General features: G+C 41.7%; 1 protein-coding gene across 1 annotated transcript in view; it reads left to right on the forward strand.

Annotated features, from left to right (window-relative positions):
- LOC149447895 (putative Kunitz-type serine protease inhibitor) overlaps window positions 1-18,553 on the forward strand; it is a 34,179-nt gene that overhangs the window by 11,627 nt on the left and 3,999 nt on the right. The window contains exons 2-7 of the mRNA XM_089652020.1: window positions 7,041-7,211; window positions 8,690-8,749; window positions 8,871-9,032; window positions 11,875-11,928; window positions 13,054-13,224; window positions 15,146-15,196. Of these exons, the coding sequence (XP_089508146.1) occupies window positions 7,041-7,211; window positions 8,690-8,749; window positions 8,871-9,032; window positions 11,875-11,928; window positions 13,054-13,224; window positions 15,146-15,196 (669 nt within the window). The remainder of the gene's footprint in view (window positions 1-7,040; window positions 7,212-8,689; window positions 8,750-8,870; window positions 9,033-11,874; window positions 11,929-13,053; window positions 13,225-15,145; window positions 15,197-18,553) is intronic.

An 18,553-nucleotide genomic window follows, 5' to 3' on the forward strand; every position in this document is an offset into this window, starting at 1 on the left:
CTTCATGTAGCACTGACACTTGTGTAAAGCCTGCTGATAGCTTATCTACAGTGACAGAAATCAATTAAGATCTGTGTTTTTTACATTCCCAAAATGGAGCGGAATAAAATGTTTGTAAAGGCTGAACTTTTTTTTTTTTACGCAGGAAGGTAAAATATCATCCAGTGTGCAGCTCCCTCCCCCCAATACTTTACCTGAGCCTAATCCCAATGTGTATGAGAGCAGCGGCTCTCCCCGGTCTTTCTTCATTTGAGAAATAGCAGCGGGAATCTATTGGCTCCTGCTGCTGTCAAACAGCCAGTGAGGAGAGAGTGGGGAGGCAGGACTGAGCCACGATCTGTGCGTCCCATAGATGCACAGATGGCTCAGGAGTGAGCATGCAGGAGTACCCTGTGAGCAGGCAGCTTGCTCTTGGGGCACTCTGAGTGGGGGGAGGGGCCATAAGCATCGTTGGGGGGGACCCAAGAAAAGGAGGATTGGGGCTGCTTTGTGCAAAACAATTACACAGAGCAGGTAAGTATAACATGTTTGTTTGAAGATTTTTAAAGTGGTTCTAAAGGCTTAATTTTTTTTTTTTTTTTTGTAAATGACAGTCTGCTGAAGCTCTGCAAATGCTTAGTAAAAGCTTGCTGTACACGGAGATATTATGCAAGTTGATACCAATGTAATAAATGCCTTATTTCCTCCATACTAGTTAATAAACTGGTCATTATTCTCCAACACTCACTGGTGCATGGACACTGTTGCAGATACCACCGGTTTCCTAGAAGCAAACACTGAGGGCCTGGGCAGAGTGAGGTTTGTAATTTATCAATGGATAATGTGGGTCAAAAGGGAGGTTTTTAATGGTAAAAAAATTCAAATTCACTGCAAAATTCTTTATTAGTGCTTTTCCTATAGGCCCTGTCCTTATGAGGCCACATGTAAACAGTTAATACCCAAGGCATATAAATCCATAAAACTAGGGTGTATAAATATTTTCAGCTGAAAAGGCGCAGTATGTGTGTTGGGTGTGTCACTGCATAATGGGTTATTATGTACAGTAGGCAGAGCAACAAACTGAACTAAACAAAACTCCTGCACAGGTGAAAAAACAAACCTGAAAATGTTATAAGGCTAGAAGCATTACCCATAAGGGGTATGTGGATCAATGAGTTCAGGAAAAGACACAATGCTTTGTTACCTAATGAATTATGCATGTAGGATCATTATTATTTCCATCACTGACATCCTTTTGAGAATGTGAACAGCACTCATCTTTTGGTAACGCTGGGTATGTTTTTTTGTCTTTTGGAAGCTTAAATTATTCTCCTGACAATCACTTTAACGTACAGGTAATGTAACCAGGTCTTGGTCTCCAAAGAAACCGTTCAGCTTCAGTGTGAGAATGAAACCAGTTCTCTGGTTGCTGCAGGCAACAGCCATAGTTCTGCTCCAAGTGTGTTTTCTTTAGGTTGTGCTAATCAGCCATAGTGTGCTACAAGCAGCCTTATTCTGTCCCAATTCTGCTTTCAAATGCATTAATAAGGCAAAGCCAGCTATGTCCATTAGGATCAATAGATTTATGGATGGAGGAATCTCCCCTGCTGGCTATTTGTACATTGACCGCTACTGCTCCCTTGGCTGCCAGAGGGATTGGCTGCAGTCACTGTTCAGCTGACCATTTTTCCATCGGCTCCTCTGCGTTTCAGAACAATGTTTTTCAAGTCGGATGGTGAGAACAGGGCCAGGGTTGAGTTTCAGCCAGTTAAGCCGGAATCATGGGTGGGACAGCATAAGTCATTTAGGGATATTCTGCTGTTTATCACAAAGACTATCTGAGAAGCTGGAAAGTCTTTTTACAAGACTGGTCAATTTCAATCCTAGAGAAGAGACAAGGAAGTTGTTGACAAGTGCCAATGGCACTTCCTCTTGTCTGCTTGCACTGTATTCAAGTATGGGGGCACGTGTCTTCCTGACCCTCCCCTTCCCCATTCTCCGAGGCATCTGCCGTTCTTTCCATCCATACGAACTTGAGGTTGTTGTACATTAGTAATTATAGGTGAGCTAACTGTGTGCCTGTAAAGTGGAACTGCAACCAAAACTATTGTTTTATAGTCAGAGACAGAAGCCCTTTTTTTTTTTTTTTTTTTTTTGGCTGATTTGTTGGGGGGGGGGGGGGTATTTTCACGTGTTGCTGGAGCAGAAAATACAGGGAATAAAGGGAAATCTCTCTTTGTTGACTTTTTTATTTTGGTGATGGCTGTCAGAGGTTGGATATTTTCTTGTTTTGTCTCTAGGACAAGGCGTGATCTTAAATCTTCCTGAAACCAGAAAGGGATTTTCTTTCCCCACTCTATTCACAACCAAAATGTTTTGACTGAAGTTTCACCTCGAAGCTAGGTTCACACTAGTCTGCACTCTACGGGCATCGATATGATACCCGCAGCACATTACGCTTCTCTTCTTTCTGAATGGCACCCCCACGCATCTCATCCCGGATCGCGATAGCGGGTGCAGGAACCGCACGGAGGCCGCATGGCCAAAAAGACATTGTGGTTTCCATGCAGATGCATTTCAGAAAAGGTGCATGCACCTTTTCCTTGTGGGCACAGCAGCCCATTCAAATGAATAGGCTGCTCTGCTTGTGCAAACGCGGGCCGCACATCCTGCACTAGTGCGAACTGAGCCTAAAGCTGAACTTCACTCTCTCAATCAACACTGACTATTTTTAATCCTTCTGCTGCTAGCATTCGTAAATGGCTAGAAAACTATATCCTATTTACTTGTTTCAAACTTGAAACCGCATGAAAGCTTGCTTGGAGGCTTCCATTCCATCCAGGCACTCTGCCATAAAGCCCAGCAGTGGAGGGCAGCAGTGATGGTTGTCCTTCTTTGACTGAGCTCCAGGGACCCTGTGTGGAGATAAGACAGACTGACAATTGACTTCTTGGTCACCTCTCTTACTAAGGCCCTTCTCCCCTAGTTGCTCAGTTTGGCTAAGCGACCAGCTCTTGGGAGAGTCCTAGTTTTGCCAAACTTTTTTTTTTTTTTTTTAATAATGCAATAATTGTCCCCCCCCCCCCCCCCCCCTCCCCCCACCTGAGTTAAATTTCAAGTGTTGCTGCAAAGGGTTTGAATACTTACGCTAATGTGATATTTCCGGTTGTTTTTTCATAGATTCACAGACCTTTCTAAAATTCTGTTTTCACTTTGTCGGTATGGGATACTGAGTATAAATTGGTGGAAAAAAATGAATTTAAACAGTTGTAGTGTCAGGCTGCAGCATAACAAAATTGAAAAAAGTAAAGGGGGTCTGAATAACTTCTGAATGCACTGTATAGTTGCGCAAAGAAAAATCTAAAAATGAATGATCCTACCAGATACAACTCAATAACAAGTGAGGGGAGCACGCCTCAAAAGTGAACACCAAAACCCCTCAACCCAAAGGGATATTAAATCCTATATAAAAAATTATAAACAAAATTCTCTGTACCGACATATCTTTAACTAATACTGAATTTTTATTGATTATTTAAAAACGAATGCACATTGGACACATTGGTGCACACATTAAATGTCAAGGGTCATGTCTAGAGATTGGTAAGATATCTTGGATCAAAGTGATACATATATAAGGTAAATATCGTATCTTTTATATTTATATAAATGGAATATCAATCAAAGTATAGAGCTCTCAAACCAAAGGGACTGTCATAGAGGACATATATGGATAGAAAGTGTGTGTGTGTAATTTGCACAGCTTGCTTGACTAATATATACCCCTGGTCAATCCCATACACAGTTGGCAAAAAATATATAATGGATAAATTCCTGAATCTCAAAATTTGGCATATCGTGGATAAAGATGAATGAGCATAGCCCTAATATATTCACTGGAGATTACATAAAGTATGGTTCCATTTTCAATCCTGTATTGTATTATAAACAGTAATGATGTAGCCACAAGGTATTCAAGCCAGAGGAGTGTTAACCATATGTGGTCCAGAGGAGGAGAAGATTAACTGCTTCCGCGGTGCCCTATAGCAGAAATACTGCTACAGGGCGGCACAGATGTGCAAAATCGTGTGTACGTGATTATGCAATTCCAGGTAGGGGGCACATGTGGCCTCGGCTGTCAATCACTGGCTCCCGGCCAGTGATTCCCCACTGGCACAAGATTTCAGATGGGGGAGAGACCTGTATGTAAACAATAGATCTCTCCCGGCAGCTCCTGCACGCTGCTTTGTATGGCTCTGCATAGCAGAGCCATACAAAGCAGTGTGCTAACAGTGAAACACACACAGCCCACATAGTAAAACAGCATACAGTTAACCCTTTGATCACCCCAGATGTTAATCCTTTCCTGCCCAGTGCCATTAGTACAGCGTCAATGCTTTTTATTAACACTGATCACTGTATTGGTGTCAGTCGTCCCTGCCCCCCCCCCCCCAGAATGCCTGCTATAAGTCGTTGATTGCCGCCATTACGAGTTAAAAAAAAATATTTCAGTGTATATATAACGCCATTTGTAAACACTATACCTTTCATGTAAACCAATTAATTTACAGGTATTGGGATTTTTTTTCCAGCAGACATGTAGCAGAATACATTTTGGCCTAAATTTATGATTAAATTTGATTGTTTTTAAATATTTTTTTACTGGACATGTTGAACAGCAAAACGCCAAAAATATGGTTGTGGTTTTTTGTTTGTTTTTTTTTGTTTGTTTTTTTTCAAGATTGTCACCCTTTTTTTGTTTATAGTGCAAAAAAATAAAAACCTGCACAGGGGATCAAATACCACCAAAAGAAAGCTCTATTTGTGGGGACCTAAAAGGACATGAATTTCATTTAAGTACAGCATTGCATGACCACGCAATTGTCCGTTAGAGTAACGCAGCGCCGTATCACAACAAATGGCCTGGTTAGGAAGGGGGGTAAATCCTCTGGAGGGCAAGTGGGTAATATTCTTTTCCTCCTCTGGACCTGCTGGTTAGTCAGAGCCAACAAGTTAGTGCCAGTGTATGAGCATGGTGTTAAGCAGGCCATACATGGGTCGAATTCTGAACGACTTTTCAATCAAAAACGTCGTTGGTTCTGTAATCCGATGGTGCCACCAATGATTTCGAAAATCGGTTGTTTTTCACAAATTTTCCAGCATGCCCAATAAACAAAATGGGAAGGAACCACGATTATTCTTAGGTCCGATTTTTCAAACGAAAAATCGTTTGAAAATTGACTCATGTATAGCTGGTCTTTAGTGTTTAAATGAATCAGTAATCAAAACTAAGAAACAGGCAACACTGGGTGGATGGTTTGGTTCTCTATAGTAGGACATAGCACATCCCTTGGTTCCCACAAGTTATCTATTCATACACATTTTGAATGTAAAGCAGACCATGTAGATCAAGGTTGTTCCCAAAGAGCCAGCTAGTTCAAGCATCACAAACCCTAAATACATCTCAGATACAAGGTAGCCATGCACCTCCAAAGCTATATACTGGTATACATGCCTAACCCGGTTGATACTTGTTAGAATGGTGAAGGACTCTATGCTGATTTGTGTGCTATATTCCCAGCCAGTGCAGTCATCCCCTGGCTGCCTGATCTCTGGAGAAAAACATGATTGTTTGCTGTAGATTTTTCAGACTTTTGCTGTTGTTCCCCAAAGAAATGGTTGGTATCGGGGTTGCCTTTGTACACTTTCCTGCTGTGAAGGTGCATGCTACATTCTCCTTATAGAACAAGCATGTGGCGGTCTGAATTTGACTACTGGTTTTTTATGTCTGTGGGTATCATTACCCATGCTGTGCAAAGGAAATGATTAAAACCTGACCAGACTGTGAAAATAGACATCCCTCTGCTGACCCAACTTTACTTGTCTCTTAGATTTTCCCAGCTTGATTGTAATGACCTACTTAGGGCAGAGTTTAAACCCATTAGGCCTGTTTGTGTGTAATGTACAGGTGCTTTAGTGGTGCTGTCGCTGGTAGTCATTTTATATTTGATTACAGTAAACAACGTATACATTTTAGTCTCCAGTGAAGCAGAACAATATGTGCAGCCATTTGCTTTGGCGTTTTAGATGAAAACTCTGCTATGGTGCTTATTTAGGTTCATTTTAATGTATATTTGAAAGGACGTTTGGCACCATTTCCCATTTGTACATCTTTGTTGTAACATTCTTTTTATGTTTCATATCTTTTGCACCCTAAAGAACAGTCTAAAACCTGTCCGAGTAAATTTGAAGTTTAAGTACCCATAGACATGGGATGATGGCAGGGGCAGATGGACAACTCATAGGGCCCCCAGGTAATAGGGGATCATGGGGCCCCTGTGTCCTCGTCCACACCCGAAAAAGCCAACGAAAGGTACCAGGGGCATCTCATGGGGCCCCCTACTGACCCCGGGCCCTTGGGCACTGCCTGAGTGCTCTAATGGTCAGTACGCTCCTGGATGACGGTTACTCGATTTCAAACACTTTCTGCCACATCATGTGCCTGCCAATGCTGTTGGCCAGTTTCAGGTAAAATGAGTGATCACACTGATTAGAAAGCTCCCCTCGATCACTTATTTCTCCTCTCTAAACCCACATTGTTTAGCCTGCAAGAGGTCAATTAAAAGACTCCATGTGCACGTGGGTAGTATTTGCTACAGTGATAACCTCTGTTAAAATTCCCTCTGAATCTTATGTGATTAATTACTAGTGACTGCTTCATGTGCAGTTACATGTAGTGTATGGATTTCACAAACTTGGAGCATGGTGCAATTATTGGCTACTACATGCTACACTTCATTGTTTCCAGTGTGTAGCGAAATATCCCTAATCGCTGGTTTATAGGCTATATAGTAACTTCTCACTTGGGAGAGAATGACCTCTGAAAGCCCTAGAAAATGTATATATTATTCCACTATAGGAAGCTTGTAGCCAGTGTGCAATGCAGAGCATACATCTATAAATAAAATACTGGTTTTGGGCACAGTGACTCTTGGTATACAATATATTTGTAATTGTTTACATTCCATCTTCTGATATACCTATTTACTTTTACACTCCAGATTTCTGCCTCGCGATAGGTGAAACCGGACCGTGTAGAGCATATTTTAAAAGATGGTGGTATGACGCAGAGACAGAAACCTGCAAAAACTTTACTTATGGAGGCTGCCCAGTGAACCTGAACAACCATGAGGGAGAGGAGGAATGCATGGGGAAATGCCACGGTGTAAAAGGTAAAGATTGTGTGTTTTAGTCCAACTGGTTACCATTCATGTACCTGTAAAGTAGATTCACAAGTTGGTGTTGTAATACTTCTGTGCCCATACTGTATCATACACTGGTGATGACAAAAAAGCCTGCAAAGGTTGCATCCAAGTTGGAATAAAGGCATTTTAAATTTTTGGATATATACTTGCTATAAACCGTTCTGGTTACACCATTTACTATAAGGTGGGTGCGGATACAACAGTTTAAAAAAACCAAAACAAAAAATAGTGTAAATGAACACCTATTAAACACAAACTCAATGCAGATATAAAAATCCCATTTGAGTACTGTCAAGTAATCCAATAAAGTTAAATATATTTTTAAGTAAAACCAACATACCTAAGTACCTGAATATCTGCCTTGATATTGGCAACCCCTGCGCAGGCAGGACTGGTGGCTAGCAGTAGAAACCTGCTGCATTTACCTTTTTGCTGATACGCAGAGAGAGCAGAGTGCCATCCTCATTACCATGATTCTGTTCCTCCACTGTCTAGTCCCGTGCTGGAGGCTGGGAGATAAACAAGCTGTATTCTAACATTTTTTTCTGGCCAGAGCCAGGGAGATTAAAAATCTGCCAGGATTGTTTTTTTCCGGTCTGTGACCTTTGTGTAGGTCAACCTTCACTCTTGGTCATAGTGATCATTGTTGCTGGGAAACAAAGTTAAGGGGGAGTCTAAAATTCTACCATTGATACTAGAAGAACAGTAGAGGGAAAGTCTCCACTGAAAACACCTTTTCAGGTAAAGAAAGTCATAGGTGGGAATCCCCTCACTTTAGGGAGCTTTCCTCTTGCCATTGTGTTTCAGAGACAAAGTGAAATAGCAGTAAAGATGCAACAGACTTTCCATCTGTCATGATCATGCAGGGTTATATAAAGCTCTGGGTTGGCTAACAGAATTTATAGGTATTTTGCTCTGTGTGCCCTGTATTGGCGAACTTAAGTTAATAAAGGTGCAAGCTTGCAACTTGTCTACAGAACCCCGTAAATGTGATCATCTGAAAGCCCATCTCTAGCTCTGAAAATCGACACAAGGCTTGTGACTCTAAGCTTGCTCTAACCCATGGGTGCCCAATCAGTGGCCCTCCAGCTGTTGAGGAACTACAAGTCCCATCATGCCTCTGCCATTGGAAGTCATGCTTGTAATTGTCAGCCTTGTAATGCCTCATGGGACTTGGTAGTTCTGCAACAACTGGAGGGCCACAGGTTGAGCACCCATGCTCTAACCCCTGGAATTACATAGACATTTATAAACAGACATTGATAGACAACGGCTTGGGTTATACAGTAAAGGGTATCTCCTTAAACTCCAAAAAGGTAAATCTACTCCCATAAAGGTATTTCAGCTTTATATATGGTCCTAGCCTTGAAATCACTGCAGTCCTAATTATGTATGGCATATGTATAATTTTATTTATTTATTTTTTTCCCCTCCCCTCTGTTTAGTAACAAAAGCTGAGATCAATCCTACACCTGAACGTTTGGTTGCCGACACTCCTCTTTCAGGTTAGCTCAAACCTGCCTTTTTCATATCAGCTCAGTCATGCTGTTCTGATAATTCGCACAAAATGCTTTCATTATACATAATGTCAGTTGTGGTGTGATTTTCTTTTTGCTTTCCCTGCAGAAATGTGCTCAGGCCCCTCTGTAACTGGCAATTGCCGAGCTGCTTTTCCCCGATGGTACTTTGACTCTGATTCACAGTCTTGTCGCACCTTTACCTATGGTGGTTGTGGAGGCAGTAAGAACAACCACATGTCTGAAGATGAATGCATTGATAAATGTGTTGGTGAGTCAAGTTATTTTGCCATTTTTTTTTTTTTGTTTTTTTTTTTTTTGTTAACTAGTATTAATGTGCCTTTCAAAACTATTCACCCCCTTGATGGATGACCCAAAATAATTCAGACAAAAAAAGTCAGAAATCTTGTGTGCATAAGTATTCTCTTTTCTTCCTCAACAGTTAATACTTTAACACTTCACTGCGGTTTCCATGCAGCACAGTGTACCCACAGTTTTTGTATGGGTTACCCGCACTTTGCCACAGGCTTCCATTAGATCGGGCGGTTTTGATGTGTTTTTCTTAAATTGCACCAAAAGTCCTTCATGCATGTTTTTCTGAAAACTGCCCAGTCTAATGAAAGTCTATGGCAAAGCACGGGTAACCAGCATGAAATACGCAGTTACGCTGCACTGCACCCACTCTATGGGGAAGCCAATGCATATTTGGTGTGAAAGGGGCCTTACCATTGTGTTTAGGGCCATTATCCTGCTGGAAGGTGAACCTCCATCTTTCCTTCAGTCTCTATTAGCTTCCCAGTCTCCTCTGATGAAAAGCATCCTCACAGCATGATGCTGCCACACTCTACTGTGGGGATGGTGTTTTCAGGGTGATTGGGGGGATGGTGTTTTCAGGGTGATTGGGAAGTGTTGGGTTTGTACCACACATTGCATTTCCCATGGTGGCCAAAAATAAATAAATAGCGTATACAATTGTGACACAAGCTATATCGTAATTTATTATTGTTTAAAAATTGATAATTCATTTTCAATGTGCAGCGCTGAAATTTTCTATAACATTAAATACAATATGGCAACCTGGAGGGTCCTGTATACAGTTGGCATACAGAATGCCTCCCAGAGATGGCATTTCTTGTATGTGTGATTAGCTCACGGATTTTCCCAGAAATCTGCACTAAGAAAAGTCAGTCTGCAACAAAAAATTCAATTTTGGTGAGATGCTGCTAAAGGGTTAATCACTTCTAGGAATGCAGACTCTGCCACTTTCCTCATTAGGGCCCTTGCAGTGCATGCACCAGCTGATTAAAAATTAGTCCCTCCAATTCGTAATCAGCCCTGCACAAGACATGATCTTACAAGGTGCTATTCCTACAGAGGAGAAACTGTGGAGTGTACAGTATAAAGTGGTCCTTTTTTGTTGACAGATACTCCAATCTCCGCTTTGGATCTTTGTTGCTCTTTCATGCATTGGTGTTTTTTGTGTATCTCTGATTAATGTCGCTCTTGCCTGTGAGTTTTTTGTGGGTGCCCTTCTCTTGTCAGGTTTGTAGTAGTGCATTCTTTCCATGTTGTTATAATGGATTTAACCACCTCCCGACCGGCCGTTGTATATAAACGGCCGGACAGTGGCAGTGCAGGGGCGGGTGGCTGTTTATAAACTGCCTCCCTGCCCCCTGCTTGTGTGCGCTCCCTGGGAGTGCGCAGCACCGCGATCCGGTGCCGCTGTGTCCTCCGGACATAGTGGAACACCGATCGTCGTACAGGACCTCTGTGCGAGGTCCCGATCATGTGATCACTGATTGGCCAATCAGTGATCACATGCAGAGTAGTAAGCAAGATGTCACTTCTGACATCATTGCTTACTACGTGTGAAATCTGTGAATGATCACAGAGGTCACATGGTACAAGGCTATTCACAGCGGCCTTGTACCATGTGACAAGCTGTGACCAATCACAGCTCACACAGTATTTCTCAATGGCTGCAAGAATGCAGCCAGAGGGAAGGAGAAATTATTGCTTTCACAGCCTTTATGGGTGTAAAAGCAATCAGTGTAAAAAAAAAAAAAAAAATCACCCCCCCCACAAGTAGTACACGGTCACCATGGTGACACTGTACTGCTAGGGTGACAGTGTGTAAACAAATAATATTAAAAAAAAAATGTAAAATAAAATTATAATTTGATTATAAACTAATTTTTTTTTTTTTTTTTTAACTAAAAAGATAACTGAATAAATTTTGGGCAAGTTTTTTATGATGAAATATTATTTATTTGCAAAATTTTATAAGAAAAACTTTTTTTTTTTTAAATGTTTGGACTTTTTCATTTAGCAAAAAAAAATAAAAATCCCAGTGGTGAATAAATACCACCAAAATAAAGTTTTATTTGTCTCAAAAAAATGCAAAAAAAATCATATGGGTACAGTCTTACATGACTGCGCAATTATCCTTCAAAGTGTGATAGCGCTGAAAATTGGCCTGGACAGGAAGGTGGTAAAAGTATCCGGACTTTAAGTGGTTAATGGTGCTCCATGTGATATTCAACGTATGTAATCTTTTAAAACCCAACCCTGATCTATACTTCTGGACAATTTTGTCTCTGACTTGTTTGGAGAGCTCTGTGGTCTTCATATTACTTGCTTAGTGATGCTGCAGACTCGGAGACCTATTAGTGCCATGCAAGTAGTGTGAATGGGCACTCAGAACAGGTGTACTTTTATTTATACTGACACCGTAGGACACTTTGATCGCACAGAGGTGAACCTTACTTAATCATTTAAGTATGGGACGTCTGAAATGTAATTATGACATTTATTATTTAGCAATTTCATAGCAAAGGGAGTGAATACTTTGGCACACTCCAAGATATTATTTTTAGTTTTGTCTTAATTATTTTTTTGTCACAATAAAACATATTTTGAAAAGTCAGAGGCATGCTGTGTACATCACATGGAACAAAGCTCCCATAAAAATACATTTTAATTCCAAGTTGTAATGCAACAAAACAAGAAACACCAAAGGGGTTAATACTTTCACAAGGCACTATAGCCCTTTTACCTGTCCTGCAGTATTAACCATTGCCCATCCTCCTAATTCCCTTTCTTCTTATTTGCAGTTAAAAAGCCAGAACCTGCTGCGGCCCAGTCCCCCAAAGTTGGAAACTTCAAAGGTTTGTTATTTCTGCTGCTTGAGGAGGAGGTGTTGCACTGTGTTTTAGTGGGCACACATAACTGAGATATTTTAATGGATGTATTGTATTGTTTAGGGCAGGATTAGTGGAAACGCAAACAATAGGTTTTTGGTACAACTGGAAAAGTTCTTGTGGTTCTTGACATCTTGTGATTCACTTTACATTTAATGTTATTGGATGTTTTATCTGTAAAAGTAAAGTGAACTCGTATTTTGCGCATGCAGGTCAAAACGGGTTAATTTAGGTGCCAGCCTACCAGCTGATTATGCTTGCTTCATCTTGACACCCTTGCTGCCTCATTTGGCTGAATAGTGGAAAGAGCTACCCGGTATTTTGTGTTTGGGGGTATATGTGACTAAATCTGTTCTGCCCTTATAACAGTACCGGTCCTTGGCAGTTGGCCCGCTCAATTATGCAGGGCTGTCACGTGGGGTTGGGGATAGACTCTTCTGCTCTCTGTTTCAATTTATAGGTCACATGGTGCTTCCTGTCTTAACACACATTGACCAAACAGAGCGGTTGGGGAAAAAAGTATGAGAGTACATTCAACTGCACATGCAAAGCAGAGGTTTACTTCAACCTTTCCTTACAAGAAGAAGTTACCTGCAGTGAAAACCACATCAAGCAATCACATTTATGGTGTGCACAGCACTCTGTTCAGAACAGTCCTTGTCTGGACCAGTGCCGCTACACATAACAAAGTCCCTGTTGGCTGTGGACAACTATGCAGTCCATTTGGAATAAAAGTTTGGACCCACCTGTGTGGGGGAGGGGGGTGAAGGATTCTCCATCACCATTGTTTATGAAGCGAAGGCTATTTCTTTTTACTAGGGAATCTAGGGTTCGAGACCCCCTTCTCTGTTTAGTAAAGGATTTCATTGAAGAGGGGATTTTTCTTTTTTGGGGAATTTGTCATCATTGGGCATTGTACATAATTTCTGTTAGGCTATATAATATCAGATGTGTCCTCGGCTTAGTCTGTATATAATTTCAGATGCGTCCTCGGCTTTTATCTTCATCTGTACTGAGAATGAGTGAAAGCCCATGTTACAGGTATTCAAATTACCCTTGTACTGACCATACTTACCTTTTCCCTACCCACAGAGTACTGTGCTGCAGCTCCTTCAACTGGCAATTGCCGTGCTTCCTTTACAAGATTCTACTACGACCCCACCGAAATGAATTGTAAAACATTTGTTTATGGGGGCTGCAAGCCCAACAAAAACAACTACCTCACAAAAGCTGACTGTCTGAAGATGTGTGAAGGCCGATCAGGTAAACTTATTTGTCAGCTTTGCTGTGCCTTCAGTAGGATTCTGTTACCCAAAAGAGAGGCTGTGATAGAATAGGCTATGCAGGAAGCGGTCATAGAAGGGAATCTTTAAAATTAACATTGAAGCTGACTTTGGAGATGCAGATCAAATCAAGCAGTCTGTACACTGACCTATCTAAAACTATAGATATTTTTAGTAGGTAATTTTATAAACCTCATTTTCTATTCAGTAGAAAAATAGATTGTAATTTCTGAGAGATCCTCTCTCCAGTTCAAAAACAATAGCAGCTTTAGCGAGCTACAGGAGGAGGTACAAATCCAGGTATGTACATCATATCCTGCTTTCTCACACTGTACCTATGATAAACTACAGTTCCCATCGTGCAGTTGGAATTGGAGTGACTATGCATGATTGAGAGTGAGTGTGGGCGGGTACATGTAATTATGTAATTACTGCAGTGAAAAAGCCTGTTCAGCCGCCTGTGGACCTCTGGTTGTGCCCCTCCACCTTCTGTTAAATCTCCATGGAGAACTGTGACAGACCAGGGGACTCCTGGCCTGTCTGTTATTGTGAGAGGACATAGAAGGGGGGACAAGTTAGGAGCCCCCTGGCATGGCAATCAAATGATGCTGCATCAGTGGGCGGTTCAGACTGGGAGTTTCCGGCACACGGGTCTGTGCATTACAGTATGCTGCGACGTAGATATGTCAGAGCTTACTTTGAGGAACTACAGTAGGGCAGAGACTAGACTGGTGGCCAGGGGAATAAACGGCTTAGTGTCCACTAGTCTTACAACATGGATGTTACAGGAAATTCAGCCCTGATTCAAATAATGCACACTGGATTTCTCACAGATGAAACATCAGGGTAAGAAACAACAAGCATATTGCAGAAAGGTATGAAATCAACAATACTGGGAGGTTATAAAATTTCTACCTGGAGTTCAACTTGAAGATATTTTGTTATGTTTAATATTTATCATTTTGAAGGTGGTAAGCTCTGTATTCTGAAGTTTCTCACTGCTGTAGTGACCAAAATAGACCACTAAATGAACCCCTCCATATTTTCTAGAAGAAATGGGAATATCTATCATTTTAGTCTTTTAGGCCCCTTTTACACTGATGGTTCGACAGGGTCTGCCTGTCAGTTTTTCAGGTGAACCTGATTGGACCATCCATAGAGCTCTATGGATTGACAGGTGTCCGCTGAAACCAGCCAGCTTCCGATCTGATCCTGTAAACCAAAAACCTACAGATGGGGATCCATTCCCCATCCGTCGGTTGGGTCTGGTGGAAATGGAGAGGCGGTCTGTTTCCATCCGGCTGTCCCCATAGACAGCGGGTTGTGTCTGTCAATTCTGCAGCAGCGGAGTGGACACAGACCTGTCCTCCACCTGCTCAGCCGAAATCAATGGAGAGATCATTGCTGATGCGTCCACCTCATCTGAAAGGGGCCTAAAACACATGCTGCTGTCAACCATACTTGCAGTGCTAGGTTTTTCTTGTCAATGATGCATCCTGTAATGAATACTTGTTAAAAGCTTCACATTATAATGTGACTTACTTTTTTTACTTTTTTTTTTTTTTTTTATCAGACCAGCAGCCTGACCTCCTTTTTAGGTCCAGGACCACAATATATTATATCATGCTTCACATGATAATAAAAAGGAAAAAACAAACAATCTAAGCATAAAACATTTTTTCTATAGATTAGACTAACCATAAAGGGGCTTTCCTAGGTGTAGTGGCCTTTCGAGCTGTTGCTTTCTCAGCCTTCCTGTTTCTACACTGTTGTGTCTTCTCCAAGTAGTATATGGAGTTGAGGTGAATGATGAGCATTGCAGGTGGTGTGATCAATTAATAGCATAGTCACTTCATGTTGATAGCTGAGAGTAACACAAATATTTGTCTTGTGTTTTGCAGAAGAAGACGACAGCACTCTAGATCATCATTTCATACATCGCTCATTAACTTGTAAGTTTAATATTACTAAACAATACAAATATGTACAATTGTACACACTCAGGATTTTGCTGATTATGAGGTTTGCACTGGTCTAGATTTGCCATTATTGCTTTTCTGCTTGGTGATTTAGAAAAGGTATACATCCTTTGACATTGTGACTTTTATTTATTTTGACCTGCATGTATGCATTGAGGCCAGTGGCCTACTAAGTAGTGAAGTAAGGAAGAGGGGAGTGATTGCACCTTCAAACCAGCCAGCAATGGTGACCCTCAAATTTCTTTCTTTTATTAGTTCTTTTAAGTTCATTCTCCGCATCAGATTCTAAGGGTACATATGCCTATGTTTACCAGTACATATCATAAATACCTGCCCTGTATACCTGCATTATTGCCCTGTAGTTGTTTGGTACTTGCTGTATGCACATTTATTTAGCATCTAACATACAATAAGTTAAGAGTAAAACCAGACCTGCTTTCCCTGATTCATAGTGTATACTGGACCATACAGTTGTGTTTATAAATATTAGCAGTGTGTTTTTAAGAACGTGAATAAAATCCTTTTTATTTCCATGCATGCATTGGGAACACTGCACAGCCTATTCCAAATCCAAAACATGAAGAAAAATGTTTCAGATTTGTTTTCACTTTACAGAAAGTGAAGAAAAAGGAATATTAGGCTGTTCAAAATATAGCAGTGTCTGCATTTTTCTTTTTAAACTCAAACATTTACTGTATAAATTGAAAAATGCTTGAATATTTTGGCTTTCATGTGAATCCCTGAACTAATTTAGTTGTAGAACACTGTTTCTGAGAACTGCTTCACAGCTGTGTTGCATGGGTGGAGTCGACCAACATCTGGCACCTATGAACAGGTATTTCAGCCCAGGATGATTGCACTACATTCTACAATACCTCTGCATTTGTTAGTTTTATGCCCGTTCATAAGTTTTCTATTGGATTAAGTTCCGGGAATTGGACTGGCCACTCCAAAATGTTAATCTTGTTGGTCTGGAACCAAGATGCTGCTTGCTTACTGGTGCGTTTGGGGTCATTGCTTTGTTGAAACACCCATTTTTGATGTATGCAGACTGACCCATGATCCCTGGTATGCGATAAATAGGCCCAACACCGTAGTATGAGAAACATCCCCATATCATGATACTAGCGCTACCATGCGTCACGGTTTTCACATTGTACTGTGGCTTGAATTCAGTGTTTGGGGGTCGTCTGACAAACTGTCTGCGGCCCCTAGACCCAAAAAGAACAATCTTACTTTCATCAGTCCACAAAATGTTGTGCCATTTCATGAGGCCTGTCAGGGTGTTCTTTGACAAATTGTAACCTCTTCAGCACATGTTTTTTTCAACAATAGGACTTTATGGGGGCTTCTTGCCAATTAGCTTGGCTTCACATAGGTGTCTTCTAATTGTTACAGTACTCACAGGTAACTTTAGACCTTCTTTAGTCACCCTGAACCTAATCGTTGGCTGAGTCTTTGACATTTTGGCTATTCTTCAATCCATTTAAATGGTAGTTTTCTGTTTTTTCTTCCACATCTTTTTGGTTTTGGTTGCCAATTTAAAGCGTTTGAGATCATTTTAGCTGAGTAGTCTGTTTTTGCACTTTTGTGTTTTTTTTTTTTTTTTGTTTTGTTTTCCCCTCTCCAGTCAACTTTTTAATTAAAGTACGCTGTTCTTTTGAACCTTGTCTGGAACAACCCATTTTGCTCAAATATCAGAGAAAATCGCACTATACCCAGCATGTACAACATTTGCTGCCTTCGACCTTAAATAAGGGCCACCTGTTTGACACCTGTTGTTGTTTGTTTTTGTTTTTTTTTCACAGACTGAATAACCTCACTAATTGAACTTAACACTGCTATTATGAACAAGCCCCTTTCAATTAATTTAATTACACCGAATCAGCAGCATGCATACCATGGGTCTGTTGGTTTTCTGTTACTGTACTACACTTGCCAGTAACTTATTTGCCATGTAGAAATATAATTTATTCCAAAAACAGTGATTGGATCTGGTTAGTGATGTTAGACTTCTATTGTTTTTAACACAACTGTATGTCTATAGATTCATATTTCTATTCAGATAGATTCAAGACAGAGTACCATATTTTCCGGCGTATAAGACGACTGGGCGTATAAGTCGACCCCCTACTTTTCCTGTTAAAATATAGGGCTTGAGCTATACTCGCCGTATAAGACCACCCCTCTTCCAACGCACACCAAATAAAAATTAAAAAACATCAGATTTGATTTCAATATGGTATGCTATTTCAGTATGGTATTCCAATGATGGGGCACTATTCCTCCCACTGATACCAATGATGGGACACTATTCCTCCCACTGACACCAATGATGGTGCCCCATCATTAGTGTCAGTGTGTGAGGAATAGTGCCCCATCGTTAGTCAGTGGGAGGAATAGTGCCCCATCATTGGTGTCCGTGGGAAGAATTGTGCCACATCATTGGTGTCAGTGGGAGGAATAGTGTCCCATCATTGGTGTCAGTGGGAGGAATAGTGCTCCATCATTGGTGTCAGTGGCAGGAATTGCGCCCCATCGTTGGTGTCAGTGGCAGGAATTGCGCCCCATCGTTGGTGTCAGTGGCAGGAATTGCGCCCCATCGTTGGTGTCAGTGGCAGGAATTGCGCCCCATCGTTGGTGTCAGTGGCAGGAATTGCGCCCCATCGTTGGTGTCAGTGGCGGGGAGGAACAGTGCCTCATCGTTGGTGTCAGTGTGGGGGAGGAACAGTGCCCCATCGTTGGTGTCAGTGTGGGGGAGGAGCGGCTGCTCCTTCTTCCAGTGCGGCCGCTCGATTTTCGCGGGGCCGCTCGGCTCCGCCTCCTCGCCGGTGATTGGTCGCCTGTGTGCCTTTCCAGTGCTGGCGCCCAATCACCGGTGAGGAGGCGGAGCCGAGCGGCCGCGTGACCATCGAGCGGCTGAACTGAAAGAAGGAGCAGCCGCGCTTCCTGGACCGGATCGTCGTGGGACCGGAGCCAGGTAAGGTACAGCAGCCCCTCTGCCCACCCCTGTACTTGGTGTCCATTGGAGGAGGAGGGGGGGCGGCGCCGCACCGCCCCTCGAAAAAGTGCCGCCCTGACACCGGCTCGCACCGGCGTACAAGACGACCCCCGACTTTTCAGAAGATTTTCAGCGGTTGAAAAGTCGTCTTATACGCCGGAAAATACGGTAGATATGCTTCACGGTAACCATACCACTAGGTTTATGTGTAGGCATCCTTATCATTTTTTAACTAAATCTACTTCAGGATATGTGTTTACTAGGTACTGTATTACAGCTACTGATATATAAAATGCCATGGAATACCCTCCACGATCCAAGAGTTTTTT

This window comes from Staurois parvus, unplaced genomic scaffold (genome assembly GCF_062004578.1).
Source record: "Staurois parvus isolate SC_StPar_1 unplaced genomic scaffold, SC_StPar_1.0 ptg000668l, whole genome shotgun sequence".
NCBI classification, from domain to species: Eukaryota; Metazoa; Chordata; class Amphibia; order Anura; family Ranidae; genus Staurois; species Staurois parvus.